This window comes from Calidris pugnax, unplaced genomic scaffold, assembly GCF_001431845.1.
Source record: "Calidris pugnax isolate Ruff unplaced genomic scaffold, ASM143184v1 scaffold265, whole genome shotgun sequence".
NCBI classification, from domain to species: Eukaryota; Metazoa; Chordata; class Aves; order Charadriiformes; family Scolopacidae; genus Calidris; species Calidris pugnax.
In genome coordinates, this window is record NW_015091061.1 from 18,025 (window position 1) to 38,902 (window position 20,878).

The window sequence follows — 20,878 nt, forward strand, 5'->3', positions numbered from 1 at the left end:
TTCTATTTTTTTTCTTTTTTAAAGCTAAGAGGTGTAGGGAGAGGGGACCTACAAGAGGAGCTTTTCCATCATTGATGTTACGTGGGGCTGGCTCTTGCAGGCAGGGACCAGCCTAAGTGGGATGAGCCTGGATGAGAAGGGCCCAGGGGTCTATTTCTTGAGTCGTGTCAGGCTGAGGATGTGACACGAGTTGTGTCCTTTCTCAGCCACACAGGTCTGTGGATATTAAAGAGGACATTGCATTTTTCATGCCTGACTTTATGCATTAAGCATGTACAAACTGGCAGCTGAGTATCAGGTAATTTCCCCAAGATGTACATTATTAATGCCCTGGCTGCATACGTGCAAGGAAATTGATACACCTTTTTTTTTTCCCCTCCTTTTCTCCTTTCTGTGGTGATCAGCAAAGCAGAGCATTATTCTAAGCCTTGGGATGCTGCTGGTGGAACTTCTACCAGCAGTGACCTTTGCAAAGATGTTTCCTGAGCACTTCAGTTGTTTGTTGTAAATAATATCCATTTTCTCCTGGCTAGACCTGGAGGAGGAGCTGAAAAGGAAAACTTCTGGTATCTCTTCTGGGAATTTCTCCCCCGTCTGAGAGACAAAAGCATCTCCCCAAGGAGCTGGAGTTAATTCGCTTCTTGTGGTTTTTTGCTGCCAGAAAAAAGTGTGCCGTGATGTAAATGGAGACAAAGGAGCAAAAGCCATTTGAAAACACCGCCAGTAAATTAAAGTGTTGCTGTATTTGCTGAGATAATTTAGCGTAATTCCCTGCTAATGAATTAATGCACCACTTCTTGTTCATTATAGCTTTCCTAATTTGATTGGAGCTCTAAGTGCTAGCTAGCTTCATTACCAGCAAATATTAATGCAATAAAGTGGTCTTTGGTGGAGTTCTTCATCCCCAGTGAGCCTTGTACCCAGGTTATGCTGCTGGGGAAGGGCTGGGAGGAGGAGGAAGGTCTGGGATGCTGCTCACCAGAGAGTCTTCCTAGCTGCCCATCATCTTCTGGGTGAGCAGCATCATCTCTTGGTGGCCACGTCCAAGGGCTACGGGGTTGCTCCATCCTTGACAGTGAACACCTCGTTGTCCTGCAGCACCTCAGCCTGACAGGGTTCAAAGCAGAAGCTGAAAAATACGGTCATTGTATTAAACTAATCGTCAACTGTCAGCTCATCAGGGGAGCAACCCCATCCCACCACAGCCATAGATTTGTTTTTTAATAAATGTAGCTTGCTCTTTAATAAATGCATTGTAGGAAGAAGACAGCAGGGCAGAGGTGATGTTTGTTTCTGGAGGCATCTACCCAAGTGGCTTTGATGGCCACGCAGGGCAAACCAACACCCTGCAGCCCCTTATGCTTCTTTTTTTCCCCCTTCTTCCCCCCCATAAACTTGCACCAGAGGCTTTGGCCAAGGTTGCTGGTGGGATGGGGATTGCATGGTCCCAAGGAGCCTTCCCACCATCCTGCCTGGGGAGCCGGGGCAGGGGGTAGAGGACCAGCTCTGTCTCAATCATGTTCCTGGATGCAAATGTCTCCATGCATAATTTAAGCTCTGAGTTGCTTACTCTGAGTAATCATCTCTGCTCCGCCTGAGAGGAGATGGGGAGGGAGAGCTTCCTTTTCCCAAGCCTTTTTCTGTTGTTTTCTCCCCAAAGTGTTTTCTAGGTGCTGGGTGAAGAGATTTTCCCATGCTGTGTCAGGCATCTGCCCCAGCCCAAGATCTGGGGATCTGCTGGGAACCCCCAGCATCCCAAAGGTGTCCATGGATGGTGCCCTAGAGGTGACCATGGATGGTGTCCCAAAGGTGAGCCATGGACGATGTCCTAGAGGTGACTGTGGATGATGTCCCGAAGGTGTCCATGGATGATGTCCCAGGCCACAACACAAGCCATCCAATGGGGAAATAATATATTTTTTAATCCCTCATTTCAGTCCCCAGGTGCCAGTTGTGAAAAGACACGTTTTAACGTAAGGCTGAGACGGGGATGTAATCCCATGACTCCAAGGACGAGGTTACAAGGTCCTAAACCTCATCCTGACTTTGGACACATATTTCGATGAACATTTCGGGTCCTGCCTGCCTCAAGTGACCCTAGGGACACAGTTCTGCTCCCCTCCAAGGATAGGGCACCACCAGACCCTGTGGCAGTGCTCCTTATTATGGGCTGGTGCTGATACCTTTGATTTTTTTTCTTTTTTTTTTTTTTTCCCCCTTCTAAGAGCCTGGACGTTTTAATTATTTATTTGGAGCGTGATTAATGCTTTGTCTGACGTTGTTCTGCCAGGGGAGCCCCGGTACATTTTGGTTTAGCGAGATCTAATTAAGAAGTCCCATCAAGCATGTCATCCCTTGTCTTACAAGTACCTCCAGGGCTCCTCTGGTGAGGCTGTGTTTTGGCAGGCTCAGCTGGACCCTGACAGCTCCGGGGGGAGCTGGGGGTCTTCTGGGGGTTGCTGCCCTGCAAACAGAGGGGTTCTCCAGCCAAGCACCCCTTGTCCCAAGCTCAAGGCAAGACCCAGATTGCTGCCCACCTCCAGAATATGGAGGTAAGAAGCACTTTAGGTCTCAAATTTGAACTTTTGGGCTGCATTTTTGGGTAGATGCTCTCCTTCTGAGAGCAGGATGTGGCCAGGCTGGTCCCCATGTCCCCAGTAGGGATGAAGCATGGGTTGAAGACAACGTTCACCCACGGAGGTGATGTGACATGGGGCCACCATCAGCGGCTGACACAGGTCACGGAAGGGGAGGCAGGGATGGAGGCAGCCCCTGCGTGGGACACGCGTGTGCGTGTGTGTACGTGTGTGTGTGCCCACTGCCACCCAGTGGTGGGAGAGCACCCAGCCATCACCCAGCAAAATGCATTTTATAAGGCGAAGTAACGTGATAAATAAATATACGTTTCCCATCGGCATCGCAAAGGCCATATCCAGGTACCTCAAGGTTGAGCTCCAGGAGTGGTGGCCACTGGAGAAGCAGGCTTTGCTGGGCTGGAGGTGGTGGTGGAGCTGCCAGCTCATCTCAGCATGTCAGGGAGAGACCCTCACCCTGAGTCTGGCCTCCCATGGCCTTGGGGGCATCAAATGGCCTGGGCAGCTCCACCTGGGACCACCATCTGTATCCTGCCTGTGGTCCCAGGAGCCCATTTAAGCTCAGACTGGGATTATGGGTCCCTGTTTGAGTTGTGCTGCAGGGATGCTGCTCTCCAGTCACACCCATTGACTACAAACTTATTCCCACCTTGCCTTGGACCTGCTTCACCTTGCCTGATGCTCTGGGTTCCCCATTGACATTGGTTTCCCCCTCACTCCTCCTTGCTGGGGTGGGATGATGTCTCCTACCCCATCACTGGGTATCCATCCAGGCTCCCCAACCCTCTCTTTCCCTCTCCTGGCAGAGCAGAAGGTTTTCTTCTGGTGTCCAGCCAACATTACTCCATCGTTGGGTTATCAGCCCTGGAGAAGGTTGGAGCCCACCACTCCATCCATGAGCAGGAGGAAGCTGTCCTTGGCCACAGTGTGACTGTTAGCTGTCCTGCGGTACCGAGGCTTCCAGCAAGCTGTGAAATTACAGGCTGGCAAGTGCCAGGCACAAACGAGGATTAATTAGCATGCCATGGCCATGAGTACCTGTTTCAGGCCCATGTCTGGCCAGGCTCAGCTTATACATCTCCATCCCGTGGCTGCCAGGAGGGCTCGGCTGGCAGAGCCTGGAGAGGAGCGTGAGCAGGGGAGGTGCTCTTTTTGGGGCTGTAGTGCCAAATTGCATCGGGCTGACTCCATAACCCAGCGCTGAGTCACTGAGAGCCCTGACGTGTGGTTTGGGGGTCTCCCTCAACCCACCTTTCTCCTCCGAGGGGGATGCCCCGAGCTGGGATGAGGAGGCGAAGGGATGCAGGATGCTGCGGCAGCTCCCCAGGGAGAGAGGGCTGGGTTTGCCCTGGGGATGGGGACACCTTTGGGGTGCCGTGAGCGGCCTGGGCACACTCTGCTGGGTGCAGGGCTCCTCGCCTCCTCCCCCTGCAGCCTCTTCTTGCCAGGAGATAAGCTCTGTCAGAGAGTTATCTGGCCCTGAGGCTGGAGATAAGTGGAGCTGGGGAGGATGCGACCCCCGGCTCGCTGCACCACAGGGCGAAATCAAGCTGGGAAGATGCAGCTGAGCTGCATCTTTTTAAGGGGATGCTCCTTTTCTCCCCATGGAGCAGAGCACTCTATCCGGAGGGGTGAGGATGAGGAGGGAAGAGCCTTGGCGGCCCCCCTGGCAGGGCACAAGATGGATTGAAGTTGTGAGAGCCTGGCGGCGAGGCTGAAGGAGGGCTCCTCTTGCAGCGATAAAGAAGCATCATTGGTACGAAGCGCCGGTACATCACTTGCAGTAATTCAGCTGTGGAACAGCGAGGAACAAATAAGACAAGATGCTGTACATTAGCAGAGGCAGGAGGCATAGCCTCTCCCTTGGAAAACAAAGCATTTGTCTTCCAGCCGCAGCCAGCGACCAGCCCTGAGCGGTGCTGGGGGGGTGGCTAAAAATCTAGGGATGCTTTTACCAGCTGTGGCTGGGGGCTGGTTGTAGCCTGGTCTGAGCCAGGGCTACATAAAGCCCATCTCTGCTGGTGGGGGGAGAGGTTGCTGCAGTCCCCTGAGAGCAGATGGTAATAGATTTGAGCAGAAAAAGCTGCATCTATGCACGAGGATCACCCAGATTTTGGCTTCCTGGGGTGGTCGGGATGCGCACAAGGACCCATGGGTGCAGTCCGGGCTCTCGTTTCCTGCAGAACTGGCCTTCCTGAAGCCCAAACTGTAGCTGGAGTTCTTCCTTAGGCTGGAAAATATCCTGTTACCCACTTTGATGGCTGCCTTTCATGTCAGCGAGCTCAGAAGTGAAGTCTCCAGGCAGTCGGGGGCTATTTTCAGCCCTTGCTGAAGTGAGATGTAGCGAGACGGCTTATTCCAGGGGGGGTGTGTGTGTAACTTTCCAGCCGGATTTCGTGACCCGGAGGGATTGGGTGAGCTCGGAGGACTTTCTTCAAAACACAAAGCCCAGCAGAGCCTCTTGTAATTCAGGTCAGCTCCAACAGGAGCCGTGGGGAGGGTCAGAGCCGGGAGGATTCAAATGTGAAGCTGAAATTCTGCTTTAAACCCCATCAAACCCTGGCTCCGGCTGGAGCAGCCGCCGAGCATCCTTCCCGGCCAAAAACCAGCGGGATGCATGGCAGAGGTACCCACCATTCTGGGTCACCAGCCAGTCCATGTCCTCGTTTTATTTGCTGATGGTTTCTTTATTGCTTCTTGGAGGAAACAGGAGCCCTTTGCCCCTTCCTTTGCCGGCTCTGGTGGCTGTCGTGTTGCTGTTTCGGGTGTTCTTGACCAGGTTTTGGGGTCCAGAGAGGGGCTGGGGCTGGAGGACAGGGACATTGCTGGGATGCTGTGGGGGAAAAGGCTCATTAAGTTCTTAATATATAGCATCAAGACAAAGACAAGGTGTTTTCCCAGCCCAGCTCCGTCCCACATCACCCTCCCCGGGGCCATGGGTGATAACTCCGATGAGCTGGATCTTGTCCCTGCAAGAGCAAAGCCCATTAATTCACCATTAATAACTAGGTGGGTGGTGCCATTAATAACATCATCAATAACTTCGTTGCCGGTGTAACAAAGCCATTTTTACTAGTCTGAACAGTTTGTGTTAACCATTATTCCCATCCTCTTGAATTTTACCCTAAAAAAAAAAAATCCCCCCAACCCAGCAGGTTTTCCTGCTAAATAAGAAGAGCAAAAACCCCTCTGGGTGTGCAGAGGAGCAGCAGGGCCATCCCCCGTAGATCAGCGCTGGCTTTTATCACCCCTTAACCCACGGGGAGCGGAGGAATTACCCTCCTTTCTGTTTAACCCCTGTTTTATGGCGCTTTTTCCATCCGTGGGCACGAAAGGTTAACGCAGCGCTTACCGCCGCCGTCGCCTGGATTTATGGGGGAGCACGAAATAAAGCTCACACGGCTGTAAATTCATTCTTAATAGAAATGTAGGGGGAAGAAGCTATTACCCTTGGCCGTATGGCCCCGGCTGCAGCAATTGGCTTTAAATCCCCAGCCCCAAGGTGAGCAGCTTTGCCCTGAGCTGCCCGGGAGCTGGAGCTTTTGCATCCTCTGAGCCCGTGCCTCAGTTTCCCCTCTGGTTGCTTGTGCAGCTCTTTATGGGGCTGCAGGTGAGGCCATTCCCTCTCCCACCCCCCCCTAAATCCAGAGCAGTCCAAAAACATCTCCTTCTGCGGCTCTGGCTGCTCTGAATTTTTCCCTCGTGCTCTTCCTGGCATCCTTCAGGAGGAGTTATTAAAGAACAAAGCTACATCTATTAATCATGCCTTTACAACGGGGCCAGGCTGTAAAAAGCTCATAAAAATAAATAAGTAACCAGTTGTTGACACGCGGAGTAATGGAGGGACCGGAGAGGAGTTGTCCCATCCCACGTCTTCCTATGCTGGTGCTGGGTGAGCCCTGCTGTCTCGTCTCCAGGATATGGGATGGGGACATTTCCATCCCTCGGTGGCCCTAGTTGTGAAAAACAAGGGGTTAAGGCTCCCCTTGGGGTCCCAGCCCCGAGGGTAGGGAGAGATGAAGAGGAAGAGGATGCGTCAGCATCATCAGCATCATCTTCCCCCCATGGTCCCATCTCTGGGGCTCTTCCCTTTCCCAGCTTTGCCCGGGGGTGGGATGTCCCAGTGGGGACCAGGATAGATGCCCCCTGGATGGGAGGCACCAAACCCTCCCAGGCTCTGCACATGGTGGGAAGGGATGCTGATCCCCAAGGAATGCCATATCCACTGCGTCCTAAAAACTAAAAAACAAAACAAAACAAATCAAAAGAAGAATTCAACATAATTTGGGTGAAAGGCTTTTCTCCTGCCATGATTTGGGTTGAATCCGGTGTGTTTTGATCACCCCTGCTTCCTCTTTGATGGACGTTTCATGTGAGCATCCCTTGCCCTTGGTAGCGACGTTGGGTGGCCCTGAGGTACCCAGGTCCAGAACAAAAATCGGGATGGCACCGGGAAAAGGCTTGAAATGGAGCATCTCTGACCTGGATTAAAGATAAGGAGGCAAGGTGGAGGGTTTTTTTGCTGCCAGACTTGGAAAAAACACCGTCGTGCCGGGGATGCTGGAGGGCTGGTGGTACAAATGTAGCTCTGCGGGAAGAAGAGCCGGTGGGGAGGACACGGGGTGTTTTTTTTCTCCAGGACCAGGTGCTGCACCGACCCCTTTGGATGCTGAAGGCTTCGGCAAAGCCTGGAGGCTGAAAAAAATGCCAGGGGTGGATTTGGAGGTCCAGATTCCTTCAGTTTTTAGAGCAAATCCAGCTTTTTCTTCCCCTACCTCGGGGCTGCGGCTTTTGAAATGCGAAATGAGAAGCGGGTACCTCAAGGAAAGCTGGAGACATTTCCCATGTTATTTCAAGGTGGTTACAAGACCTGGAGGTCGGTAATATTTCCCCTGGACCTGATATCAAGGATGTGAATCTGAAGGGGGGTGTCCTCCACCCTGGCTCCTCGTCTTTGGTGTGGTTTTCCTCTCTGCAAGCCCCTCTTGAGCCATGTGCCACCTTGGTGGGGGTGACATCCCTGGTGACATCCCTGCTCTTTTCACACATCAGCTGTGACCAAGTAGATCACACTGGCTCTTCTGAAGCCAAAAAGGGATAAAATGTCCCAAGGAGGGATCTTCTCTCCCCCCTACTAGCCCAGCCACATCCCCATCCATCCCCCAGCCACGACCTCAGATACCCTGGCTCTCCCCTCCGCATAGACTTCCCTCTCTTGGTACATATATACATATAATATATATATGTTATTGTTATTCTTTCTCCAGGATGGACGGTTTATTGATCTGAAGATTCTGTCCACAAAAAACCAAAAAAAAAACCAACAAAAAAACCAACAAAAAAAACCCCAACCAAAACCAGTTTAAAATTCCCTGAGCCTCGAAAATGACGGGTAGGTAGTTGGGACATTTGTCTTCTTTGCCACCTTTTCATGTCGATTTTATTAGTAGTATTGATTTATTTAAATATATATTTATATATATATATATATATATTTTTCTGTCCCTCCCCAGGAATTCCCCCTCTCCCACCCCCCCACCATCCACAACCCCCCTCCCCCGAATCCGTGCGGCGGAGCTGGCGTCAGTTTTTATTTTTAATTTTCTGCTTGGCCGGGATATAAGGCAGCACCGTCTGGGTGCTTTTGTCGGCCACGGTCTGCGTGCTGCTGTTCCTCGTCAGCCGCCGCCCCGGGGGTCCACCACCACCACCACCACCACCACCACCACCGGTGGAAGGATGCTTGGAAGGTGGCCCCGCCAGCACCTTACGGCCGGGTTCCTCGGGGCCATTGTCCCCCGGGGAGGCCGTGCTGTCACCGTCCCGGTCGTCGTCGCAGCAGAGAGCGTGGTAAAGCACCTTGTCGCTGAAACGGACCCGTTCCCTCGTGCCGGCCGGTCGGTGGTGAGGGATCTTCTGGCCGGTTGTGGTGCCGAAGGCTTCCTCGCTGGATGAATCCGGGGTCCCACCACCCCGGGGACCGTTGGTGATGGGGATCCCCCCATTCATCAGCCGGTAATCGGGCTGGCGAGGCAGCGGGGGTTGCGGTTGAGGCCGGGGTTGCTCGGGACCGTCGCCCGGGTCGGAGGGGGTGGAAGCATCCAGGAAGGAGCAGAATTCCCAGCTGTCGGAGAGGATGTCGGAGGCGGCGAAATCGAGGGGTCCCAGCTCGAAGGTGCCCCCCCCTTTCTCGCTGCTGGAGGTGCTGCTGGCCGTCGCCGTGGTCCAGTCATCCGGCTCCAGCTCGAACTCGAAGTCGGACGTCAGGCGGTCGATCTGGCTCACCACCTGCGGACAGACGGACGGATGGATGGGTGGAGAGGAGCTGTTGGATGGGACCCTCCCGTTTTTGTGCTCCTCAATAACACCACACCCCTAAATCTCTGCCGTTTTCCCCCGGCACTACTGGTGTGATGAGCTGGGAGGTCTCCGCTCAAGTGGAGTTGCTCCAGAAGCCCCTTGATAGGTGCCAAGGCCCACCTGGTGGCACAGCACCCATGGGTTCCAAGAGGTGGTGAAGCCTTGGGTGCTTACAACCTGGGTAAGCATCTCTGGAGGACAAAATAGTGTCACCTCCATGGGGGCACAGCCCCAAGGGGCACAGGGGTCCGATGTGGTTGGGGTGAGGGTGATGGGGCTGGATGGCTGCGTTTTCTGCAGGTTGCAAATGTGGAGAAGAGAAGCTGGGTGCCTTGGGTGCTCAGTGTGGCAGGATGGGCCCTTCTCAGGATGGTTCTGGGGTCTACCATGTCCCCTGGGACCATGAGTGTCACCCCAAATCCCCATGCACACTGTGTCCCTTGGTCCCCCACACTTCACCATGGGGAGCCACCAATGACCGCCCTCTGGAAAAGGTGCCTCTGTGAGTGGGGAAACTGAGGCAGGGGGTAGAAAACGTCCCAACATTGTGGGACAAGCTACACAGGAAGGTGGGGGGCTGCGGGGACAGCACTGTCACCCCCTGCCCTGGCTGGGATGCTGGTGAGCTTGATCCCCAGTCCTACGTCTTCTGCAAGGTGTTGAGTATATCAAGACCTGTGGTGGCTTGGGGACAAGGTTGTGGCCCTGCCACGCCACAGGGGATGGACTTCATATGGGGCATGAATAAAACAAGCCCTTAAATAATGGAAAATAATCGATATAATGTCCCAGGCTGGTGTCCTGGCAGCCATGGGCAGGGCTGGAAGGGGAAGGAAAGGAGGAAGGACTTCCCTCTTTCTTCAACTTGCATGGAATGTGGTCTCCATCGAATGACCTTGCTGAGGGTTTGGATGCAAGAGGCTCGTCTCCCACCTTCAAGTCCTTAATCCCATCCAGCTCACGGGCTGCCCAGCACCAAACACGGCCCTAATCCTGCCCAGAGCTCCCCGATCCAACCCAAGCACCCCCTGCCCTGGCATCCAGCCGGAGTCATCTCTGTGTCCTCCAGGAGCATCACGTGGCTGGTGCTTCTGCTTGTATATATATGTGTGCGGGGGGAGGCAGGGGAAAGAGGGGAGCAACGTGTGGCTTTATTTTGTGTGGGAGGCAGAGCACAACGTGAAAATTCAGCTCGGCAGCAGTTGGAAGTGTGTATTTTTGGCAGGGTTGCCAGCTCGCCTCCCCCCCCTTCCCCATCTTCGGGGGGGGAGCTGGCAGAGGGCCTGGCTGGTCCCAGCACTGCCAAGGAGGAGGTGGGCAGCGGCAGACGGGGGGGACTGGGGGGAAGCTGGGGGGAACCCCTCGACACCCCCTATACCCATTTGTGCACCCAGTTGATGCATTTTGTTCTTCCCCCCCACCCCATCAGGGACTTTTTTGGGCATCAGTGTGCCCTGACACCCTCATCCCACAAACAGAGCGTTTGGGTGTGAAAAAAAAACCACCCTGTGCTTAGCTTTTTCCAGGTGGTTTCTTCATGCATAAATATTTTGGTGGTGGTTTTTTTTTCCTCTTTATTTTTCATTATTACCTTTCCCTCCCCATCTTTTTCCTTTCCCTGCCCTTTCGCGCATCCTTTCTTGGTGGAAATCAGCCACAAATTTCCCCAAATAAGGGAGGGAAGACAAATGCATGGGTAATATCTTGCCAGACGAGTTTTGTTTCATTCTCCCACCACCCAAAAGCCCTGCCTTATCTCCACTGGTGCCACGGTTCAAGAGGTGTTGGACCTCCTCGTCCACCAAGAATAATTACGGCACATCTCTCCATCATTTTTATGCTGTTGTTATTCCATAACTCCATTTTTTTCAAGCGCTTTTGTTGGAGGAAACTGAGTCCTTGGGCTCAGGCACCCCATCCCATCCAGGTGTTGGGTGGCCAAGGGTGGGCCCCCCAAAGCTGCTGTCGAGGTGCCAGGTTGCCTTTGGCCTCTGCATCCCTTTGCCAGATGCCAACCCGCGGGGGTTTGGGCCAACACCATAAATCACTGGAAATGCACCATAAACCGCGGCTCAGCAGGGCAGGCTCCTCGCAAAAGCCCTCGTGGTGGATGAGGACGCGTGGGCAGAGTTAAGGGTAATTTAATATGTCTGGGCATCTGAAACGGGGAGCCTGAGGGGATGATTACACAGCCAGCAGCCGAAGTGGCTCCGTTACACTCTGCTGACCTAATTTTAATAAAATTCTCATATGTGAGCTCCAAATTTCCACTTGTTCGACAGCCCTACCCATGCAATTCTCCTGCTCTGCCAAGCTCCTGAGGAGATGGCACCAAGGATAAAGGAGCCCAACCCCTCCCCAGTTGCTTGTTGGGGCCATCCAGCTGTGGGCAACCAGCACCCCCTCTTTTAGATCAGCTGCAGGTCCCTGTGGGACATCTCCAGGCTCTGGCTGCAGCCAGGACCATTTCTTGGGCCACCAAACGCTGCGTGACAACCTGGGGACAACCTGGGTAAGCATCCCTGGAGGACAAAATAGTGTCATCTCCATGGGGGCACAGCCCCAAGGGGCACAGGGGTCCGATGTGGTTGGGGTGAGGGTGATGGGGCTGGATGGCTGCGTTTCCTGAAGGTTGCAAACGTGGAGAAGAGCAGCTGGGGAGACCTGGGAAGGAGGAGACCCGGGAAAGAGGAGACCCTGGGACTGGCTGGTGTCACCAGGAAAAAACACAGGGCTGGGGTTTGCTGCCCGGGAGCATGTTGGACGTGTTGGCAATAAAAAATGCCATAAAAACATCTTTCCAGGGAAAGAAGGGTGCAGCGGAGCCTGGATGAAGTTTGGGTTGGAAATGAGAGGAGCGCTCCTACTGTCAGACCTGAGCACATGGTGATGGGCACTAATACACCTTAATGGCCTCAATCAGCCCCACCTGGGACCCCCACCTGATCCTGCCCATGGCCCAGGAGTCCATATAAGCTCAGCCCTGGAGCTAGAAGTCCTCTCCTGAGCTGTGCTGCTGTTCCCAACCCTGCTTGGATGGACCTTTGGAGGTATGTTGAAGCCCATCCCTGGTCCTGCCTCGGGGATGGACCTTAGACCTACATCATGGCACTGTCACCTGCAGGGACTTTGAGTCCCCAAAGAGGGGTAGAGCTGGGGACAGTGAGCTGAGTGCTACTCATCCCAGGCAGCAGAAGGCCATGGGCTCTACCTAAGTTCCTCACCCATCATCACCAACTTCATTTTCCTGCCTGCTTGCCCATGGAAGACCTCCAGAGAGGGCAGGTAAGGACCCATCTGTCCTTCAGGCTTTGGCTTTGAAGGGTGCTGGGGACAGGCTGGGACCACCCGCACCACCAGCCCCGAGAAAGTCTTAAAATTAGAAAAAGCAATTGCTTCTGTTCCCAATGTATCACAAGAATCCTTTTTTTTTTTTTTCCTCCCCTTTTTCCCCCTTCCTTTCTTTGGAGGAGAAAGGGTGAAACTTGAGGAAAAGAGAATAAAAAAGATGATGCGACCTCTTCTTTCTCGGTGACAAGAAAGAATTAGGAAAAAGGGCAGGCAAAGATCTGTCTCTGGGAAACACCTGGCTATTATTATTTTTTAATAAGGCAGCAAATGATTCTGCTGAAACCCTCAGCTAAAATGAGATCACCTCTTGTTTTCATAAAGGCTCGATGATTACAACACCGGGTTCAGGGTAAGCATCTCCCTGGGCTTTAAATTGGGTCCCTGCCACCATGGGTTCCCTGCTCCTCCTCACCCTCATTAAAGGGACCTGCTGTGATTTGGGCTCTCTGGGTGAAAGGAGGAGGCACGTCCCCATCCTGGTCCTCTCCATGGCACGCAGGGATTAGTGTCACATCAGCGGTGGCTCATGGGGGCTATTTTTAAGAGAGCTTTCTATTTTAAACGGGTGGTGGTGGTGGGGTGTTAAATACCTATGTGACACTTGGTACCCGCTGAGGATTTAAATGTAAAGTAGGATTTGGGCTTTTTTTTTTTCCCCCTTGTCTCCTTCCTGAGGCAAGTTGTCAAAGATTTTTAGCTGAGGCCACCGCTGTTGGGAGAAGGAGCCGGGGTGAGAGCAACGGGGAAGGATGGATGGATGCTCCAGAGCTGGGGTTGGGTGGTTTGGGGTGAGATCCTGGTGATGCTCTCATCCCCCCAGTGAGTCGGGGTGGCTCTGTCCCCCTACAAGCAGGTGAGGAGGGTTGGGGTGTCATGCTGGAGGTGCCATGGGGGTGACTGAGTGACGACCTGTCTCCATCCTCCCTCGCCTTTAGGTTTCACCTTGCTGCAAAAAGCCATCTTTTTGGTGACAGCAGAGCATCCCTGGTCAAACCAGGGGTACCCAGCAGCAGGAAAACAGGGAGGGGAAAAATAATTCCCCTTGACCCTGTGCGTGGTGCCACCAAGGGGCCTCCAAGTGCCCTAAAAGCTGGTGCTGGGTGGCCAAGAAGTCCTCAGCTCTCTCCCAAAGTGATGAGCTTGGAGCAGATGGAGGATGAACTGAGAGCATGACAGAGGGATGGCCCCGTGTCCCAGTGGTACCCTGGAGAGACCAGCACTGAGCAAGGATGCCAACCAGTTCACCCGTGCCCCCAAAAACCAGCTCCCACCGCTCAGCCCAACTGGGAGTGCTGGGTGCTCCGCTCACCCACGGACCAGTACCTTTTCCAGATAAAAGCCTGGGTGTCCCAAATCAGGTGTTTACCTCCCAAGCTCAGGCAGATGTTGAACATCTGGAGCATTGCTGTTTTTTTTTTTTTTTAAATGGGATTTTTGATTATTGGCTGCGAATCAAGCACGGAGGTTCCTGGCTTTGGTGGCTCCAGCTTCCACCTTTGGCCCACGCTGCTTCCCACCGAGGAGCTAAACCCCCTGGAAGCTCGAGAAGGTGCTAGAGAGGCGAGGGATGAGGCTGGGGGGGACAAGAGGGGACTTCAAAGGCTTCCTGGCTGGTAATTAGCAATGCATATATTCCCCAGGCTGGGGAAGGAGCTGGAAGATGCTGGGATCAAAGTGGTGTGGTCTAATGGCCCCATCACCCTGGCACGGCCTTTGAAGTGGATGGGCAAAGCGGGTTGGTGCTCAAGGTGGGTACTGCTGGGCAAAGATGGGGGAGTCCAGGGTGGGGAGATCAAAGTGGGGTGTCTTTCCTTCGATACTGAGGGGACCAGGGTGTGTGTGTCCCCTCGGCTGCCCTCCTGCAACGTGCAACTCTCCTCCCAACCCAAGAGCAGAACATCTCAGCCCCAGATGGGCTGGGAGAGGAGCAGGGGGTTTTGGGGGTCCCCCTCCATGGTCCTTTGGCTGCTGGTGGGGTCCCCATCCCCAGCACCCCACCACGCACCTCCAGCAGCATGTTTTGGGGTCCAAAACATCTTCCCACCTTACACAGCTGGACCTGACCCCCCTGGCACACGGAGGGGACGTGCAATGGGACCACATGGGGGAAAAAAAAAATAATAATCCCCAACCTTATTTCCAAAACATCAAATCATCCTGGAGGTGTTTGACACTGACCCCTTGAACATCAATTCCTCCTTCCATGGAGGGGGAAAAAGAGCCCCCAGAGCAGGGACCTTCCTGCATCTCCCAAACCGCTGCCCGGCGCGGGCAAGGTGAGTAAATATTTAATAAGGAATAAATGATTAATTGGAGCTCGCAGAGAGAAGCTGGGTTGCAGGGGCCTCTCTTCCCCGGGCCTGACGCTTACAAATGAGCGTGCCACGCACCTCGGGATCGTTTGCGAGATCATCAGCCTCTAAATAGTTTGAAATCATCGCGCAGGTCTCTAAAACATGTTATTATTAGAATAATAAGCTGCCTTCTCGCCGTGAACTTTCCCAAGCGCTCCCAGCTAATCACCTATTGATTACAACATTATTAAGGTATTTATTATCATAAGGGGGTTGCAGGGAGGATTATCCTCCTGCCCGAAGGCTCGGAGGGGACCTCTTGGTGCTCCTTCCCTGCGTGGTGGGACCTCACTGCTCCCACGTCAGGGGGGTGCAAGGCTGATAAGACCCTTGTGGGGAAAAAAAAAAAATAATCCCCAACCTTATTCCCAAAACATCAAATCATCCTGGAGGTGTTTGACACTGACCCCTTGAACATCAATTCCTCCTTCCATGGAGGGGGAAAAAGAGCCCCCAGAGCAGGGACCTTCCTGCATCTCCCAAACCGCTGCCCGGCGCGGGCAAGGTGAGTAAATATTTAATAAGGAATAAATGATTAATTGGAGCTCGCAGAGAGAAGCTGGGTTGCAGGGGCCTCTCTTCCCCGGGCCTGACGCTTACAAATGAGCGTGCCACGCACCTCGGGATCGTTTGCGAGATCATCAGCCTCTAAATAGTTTGAAATCATCGCGCAGGTCTCTAAAACATGTTATTATTAGAATAATAAGCTGCCTTCTCGCCGTGAACTTTCCCAAGCGCTCCCAGCTAATCACCTATTGATTACAACATTATTAAGGTATTTATTATCATAAGGGGGTTGCAGGGAGGATTATCCTCCTGCCCGAAGGCTCGGAGGGGACCTCTTGGTGCTCCTTCCCTGCGTGGTGGGACCTCACTGCTCCCACGTCAGGGGGGTGCAAGGCTGATAAGACCCTTCTGATGCGATTCTGGGAGGGGGGGTTGCACATGGGGAAATGTGCACAGATGTTTGGTTTGATTTCCCACCTCTAAATAAACCCCATGGATGGTTTTCGAGCCCAAGCACTAACCAAAGGGATGCCCTAAGGAGCTCAGCCTTGCGGTGGAGATGGCTGGGATCACCTGGGGCATCTCCTTCCCCCCTGGCGTCACCCTTATTCCTGTGAGGAAAAGGCCCCGTGGAGATGGCTGGGATCACCTGGGGCATCTCCTTCCCCCCAGCATCACCCTTATTCCTGCGGGGGAAAAGGCCCCAAGGAGTTCAGCCTTGCGGTGGAGATGGCTGGGACCACCTGGGGCATCTCCTTCCCCCCAGCATCACCCTTATTCCTGAACCCCATGGATGGTTTTCGAGCCCAAGCACTAACCAAAGGGATGCCCTAAGGAGCTCAGCCTTGCGGTGGAGATGGCTGGACCCCATGGATGGTTTCTGACCCCAAGCACTAATCAAAGGGATGCCCCAAGGAGCTCAGCCTTGCAGTGGAGATGGCTGGGACCACCTGGGGCATCTCCTTCCCCCTCGGCATCACCCTTATTCCTGCAGGGGAAAAGGCCCCAAGGAGCTCAGCCTTGCGGTGGAGATGGCTGGGACCACCTGGGGCATCTCCTTCCCCCCGGCATCACCCTTATTCCTGTGGAGGAAAAGGCCCCAAGGAGCTCAGCCTTGCGGTGGAGATGGCTGGGAACACCTGGGGCATCTCCTTCCCCCCAGCATCACCCTTATTCCTGTGAGGAAAAGGCCCCGTGGAGATGGCTGGGCCCTCCCGGGGCATCTCCTTCCCCCCAGCATCACCCTTATTCCTGTGAGGAAAAGGCCCCGTGGAGATGGCTGGGACCACCTGGGGCATCTCCTTCCCCCCGGCATCACCCTTATTCCTGTGGAGAAAAGGCCCCAAGGAGATGGCTGGGACCACCTGGGGCATCTCCTTCCCCCTGGCATCACCCTTATTCCTGTGAGGAAAAGGCCCCATGGAGATGGCTGGGACCACCTGGGGCATCTCCTTCCCCCCAGCATCACCCTTATTCCTGCGGGGGGAAAAGGCCAGGGCTGGCAGGAGGTGTGTGGGAGGGCAGGCAGCATGGCACACGCGCGGCGGAAGCGCCTTCCCTGCCTGCCTCCTGCCTGATTTCTACTTCCAGTGTGTGATTTCAATCAAAGATTTTAATAATCATTTTCCCCGCACATAATACAGCCCTGTCTTTGGAGCGCCGGGGAATAATTATATACACATAAAGGGAGAGAGGGAGGGAGGGAGAGCGGGAGAGGAGGAACTGGTAAAACAGCATCCTGAATTAAATGGACATCTGGAATGACAGCCTTCAGGTGGGATCTGCTCCCGGGAGCTGGGGATGGAGCCTGAAGCACAGGGTCTGGTCCCACATCGCATCCCCATGGATGGGCCAGTGGAGTGGGGCTGCCCTGGGGTCCCCCATTGAAGCCTTCCCCTGGAGCATCCCACAATCCTGGCTGAGCCTGGGACTCAAAATCTCTGCTGAAGCAGGGACAACCTGGGAGAAAAGACTTATGTGAGCCAGGATGGCTGCACCTGGAGCTGGTGAGGGGTTTCGGAGCAGGAATCATCCCTGGGTGAGAGCCCTCTTGCCCACACAGGGGTTTTGATGGGGCTTTGGGGGCTGTTTCTCTCAAGGTGGTTATGACCTGGCTGCTTCTTCCAGACCTGCAAAGTCCTGGTACCCAGATTCTCCTGCAAGGAGAACCTGGAAGGAGCAGGTTCCAGCAAAGGTTTTCTGGCTCTGCAGGTGTCTCTGGTGCAGCAGGATTGGGCCCATCACTGCCCTCGCTGAGCACATCCAGCTCCACGCCCCAACCCACCGACAAAGCCCCAACCAGAGGAGATGGCCACTGGGATGGACATTTCCAAAGCCCCCGTGGTGGTTCCATTGGAGAACACACCAATATCCCAAGTGCCAGGGCCCTGTGGGCACTGATGGCTTCTAATGACCCTGAGCAGCCCCTCCTGGGACCCCCACTTAAGCCTGGGGCCATCGGTCCCTGCCTGTCCCCAGCCTTGTCCCCATGTCCTGGTCCTCACCTCCAGCCAAGGAAGAACATCGCTACATGCAAAGCAGACAGCCACAGGGACTTTTTTTTTTCTTAAAATCATCTTCTCTTTCAAGCAACATCCTAGAGCTTACGATTTGCCAGTCTGGTGTCTACCACGTACTTTTCTGGGTGGGCTTGAAAGACAGTTCTGTGTAACCTGCTCCTATTGAGCTTGCTCTGAGCAACCCAGAAGACAAGGGGTGGAATTTCCAAAGCCTCTAAAGCCCAACATCTCCTTGGTTTGGTGAAAGTCAGACCTCCGAGTTGCTGGAGCCTGATTTAGCTTGGTTGGACAGGTGTGTTTTAGCTCCAGAGTCTGCTCTTGCACTGAGTTTTGTGCTTTTTTGTATAAATTCAACTGCTTGCTGCAAACTTATTCGGGGATGTTGTAGGAGCTGTTGAGAAGGGTTCAAGTCTAGGACCCCTCTCATGGTGGGGACCTTGTGGCTATCTCTACACTGACCTGGTTGTGTTGCTCCATGGTGTGAGGAGCTCTTCCTGGGCAGCTATGGGATGCAGTCTGGGAGGTCACTGGGGTCTAGGGATGTGCCAGCTCCATGGCAAAATCATTTCCAGGCCTCAGTGCTTCCCAGCACCCTCTGGAGAAGCCATCTCGTGGGATGTGGAAGAGCAGGGTCTCCCTGGGGTGAGGGCCAGAGGATGGGTGTCCTTGGGCCACCCTCTGCTCCTTAAAGCTCAGGGACCAGCTACCCCCAGCTCAACTCTTCCACCCTCCAGCATTATTCCTCCTCTTTGGAGCCTGCTTCCCAAAACACATCCCTAGGGAATGCTGAGAGCCCTTTAACCCTTCCCTGTGTCCTTGGACCCCTGTCCCCTCTCTGTTCTGAGACACACCGGTACAACTGGATGTGGGCAGCCAACCAAAGATGCTGCAGGGATGCTCAAGGTCCTTCTGGCTCCAAGAGCTGGATGGGGTTCCTGTGGAGCCACCCAAGGCTTGGTGGGAAGAACAACCCAGGTGAAACAGCCAGAAATTTGTTGTCACCCCATCCCTCCTTATCCCTCTGCGTCCTTGGCAGGAGGGATGCTTGTGGTGGTCCCACAGTGGGGATCCTGGTGGTCCTACCTGACCTTAAATCGGTGGGCTCAATGAAAGGGGCTGAACTGCTGTCCTCCTCGCTTTAACGGCCTCTCTAAGCTCCTGGAGGAGCACAAAGTGAGCTCAGGCTAAATGGAAAACAGCTCTGCCTCCTGATTGTTACTATTACGACTATTTTTAATCCACCAGGGATTTGTCGAAGGGGTTTTGGGCTCCCCCGTTGGCGCTGAGAGAACTGGGGGGGAGGGTAGCTTTTTGTTTGGGTGGCTGGGTTTGCTTTTTGCTCTCCATTGGGGGAAGGACTGGCAAAGCCACAAGAGGAAGGAAAATCTCTAGGGATGCCACGACCAGGTTGAGCCCTGGTGGGGATCCAGCAGGGCAGTGTGGTGGGACGTGGCATCCCCCTCCCTGAGGGACAGCCTCCCTAAAATCTCCTCGACCGAGCAGAGCCATCCCAAAGGAGGACACTGCATCCCAGAGGATGCTTCAGGCTGGAAGATGTCACCTCCCTGACCACAGCCACGTCTGCACTGAGGATGACGTTGGTCCACCCGCAACAGCGCTCTCTCGGTGGCACCCAAGTGTCCCTGACCCATGTGGGGCTGCTCCAGCAAAGCCTCCACCAGTTTCTGCCCTTCCTGGGAGAAGAAGACATCTCACAAAGCTCTGGATCTGACCCCATCACACTCAGCTCAGGCCACGAAGAGGATGCCAATGCCTGCTTGCCCCATAGCAAGCTGCCACACCGTGGGCAGGGCTGCCCCACACTTTTCCCTGCCACCTGCAGAGGTGTCCTAAATTACCAACCCCATCCATGTCCCCTTCCCCTGGAAATGTGTGGCCCTCCCTCCCCCTCGAGCCACAAAAATATTAAATTCCCCACCAAACCGACTCTGTCGCTGGGAGGAAACTCCAGCCATGCTTAATATGTGTGTGTATATATATATATTTCTATATATTTTCTTTGCAGGAGCAACAGACCCTGACAGCCAGCCTCTGGGACAGACTTTGGCCCCCTGCCCAGCCCAGGGACCCCCCCTCTTCATTGCACCCAGGGCCGATGCCATGTTTTTATGCTCTCTGCAATGCCAGAGGCTCCATCCACCTCCCTGGGTTGAAAGGGGGCTTGGAAAACACCCCCCTAACCCCCTCCCTGCCCAAAGCAGAGCAGAGCTGACCGTGGCACGGTGCCGAGGGCACCGGCTCCCCCAGCCCTGCTGTGTGACCCCCCACGATGGTACTTCTGGGGGCCACCACCAGCACCCACAGCCTTGCCCAGACCCCCTAACCCCGAGCAAACCCTGGCATCAAGGTCAAGGGCGATTTACAAAAAAATTACAAAAAATTACAAAAAATATATATACAATTACAAAAAAATATAGCTTCAACTGTAGCTATTTAATTTTTTTTTTCTCCTCCCTCTTTTTGAAAACCCTATTTTTTCAGGCCGGGCTGTGCCACCCCAGGTCCCTCTTTGAGGGCTGACGGGTTGTGGGTGCCCAGCCCGGCCCTGGGGGCAGGGGACAGGGAAGGGGACAGGGACAAAATACCCACATTTGGGGCCAGCAGCTTGGATGACCCACACAGGGATGCCACAACACCCTCCCCACACACACACACATACAGGGTCTTTCCTACCTCCCGGAGCTCCTTGGCCACCTCCTTGAGCTCCTGCAAGATGCCTTCCAGTTGCCCGATGACCATTTTCATCCGGCTCCGGATCCTTTCCCGTTGGCAATGACTCTTGCCGCTGCTACAATTGCTGCTGCTGCTGCTGCTGCTGCTGCTGCTGCTGGGGTGGTCACTGGGCTGCCTGTCCTGGCAGGTCCGGGAGTCCATCCTTCCCTACCGGCCTGGGTTCCCGGCCCCAAGGGCTCTGTCCATCCTGCTCCCCTCTAGCCGGGTGGCCTGGCGTCCGCGCAGCCCCTCTCGGCCGGGGACCTTTCAACATCTTAACGTCCCCCTGCCTCCAAGAAAGTCCCAGCCGCGCTCTCGCCTCCCTGCGAGGTCGGGGGGCTCCTCTTCGGAGCTGGGAGGAGGCTGAGGGTGCACCATGCGGAGCCGGGGGGAACGCTGCAGAGGCTGGGGGGGGTTCAGCCGGTGGCCGTGGGGAGATGTGGGGTGGCCATGGGGTGGA

At 54.4% G+C, this 20,878-nt stretch overlaps 1 protein-coding gene across 1 annotated transcript; it reads right to left on the reverse strand.

Annotated features, from left to right (window-relative positions):
- Positions 1-8,150: 8,150 nt before the first annotated feature.
- Positions 8,151-20,580, reverse strand: LOC106896573 (chromosome unknown open reading frame, human C15orf59). The gene is made up of 2 exons (XM_014956667.1): positions 20,380-20,580; positions 8,151-8,882 (listed from the first exon to the last, which is right to left on the reverse strand). The coding sequence occupies exons 1-2, from the start codon at positions 20,578-20,580 to the stop codon at positions 8,178-8,180; spliced, it is 906 nt and encodes a 301-aa protein (XP_014812153.1). The 3' UTR covers positions 8,151-8,177.
- Positions 20,581-20,878: the final 298 nt, after the last annotated feature.

Excerpts from the sequence above, each read along its gene's own strand:
- LOC106896573 (XM_014956667.1), bottom strand. The coding sequence starts at position 20,580 with ATGGACTCCCGGACCTGCCAGGACAGGCAGCCCAGTGACCACCCCAGC. Across the intron at positions 8,883-20,379 it reads TGGCCAAGGAGCTCCGGGAG|GTGGTGAGCCAGATCGACCG; the intron begins GTAGGAAAGACC and ends GTCTGTCCGCAG.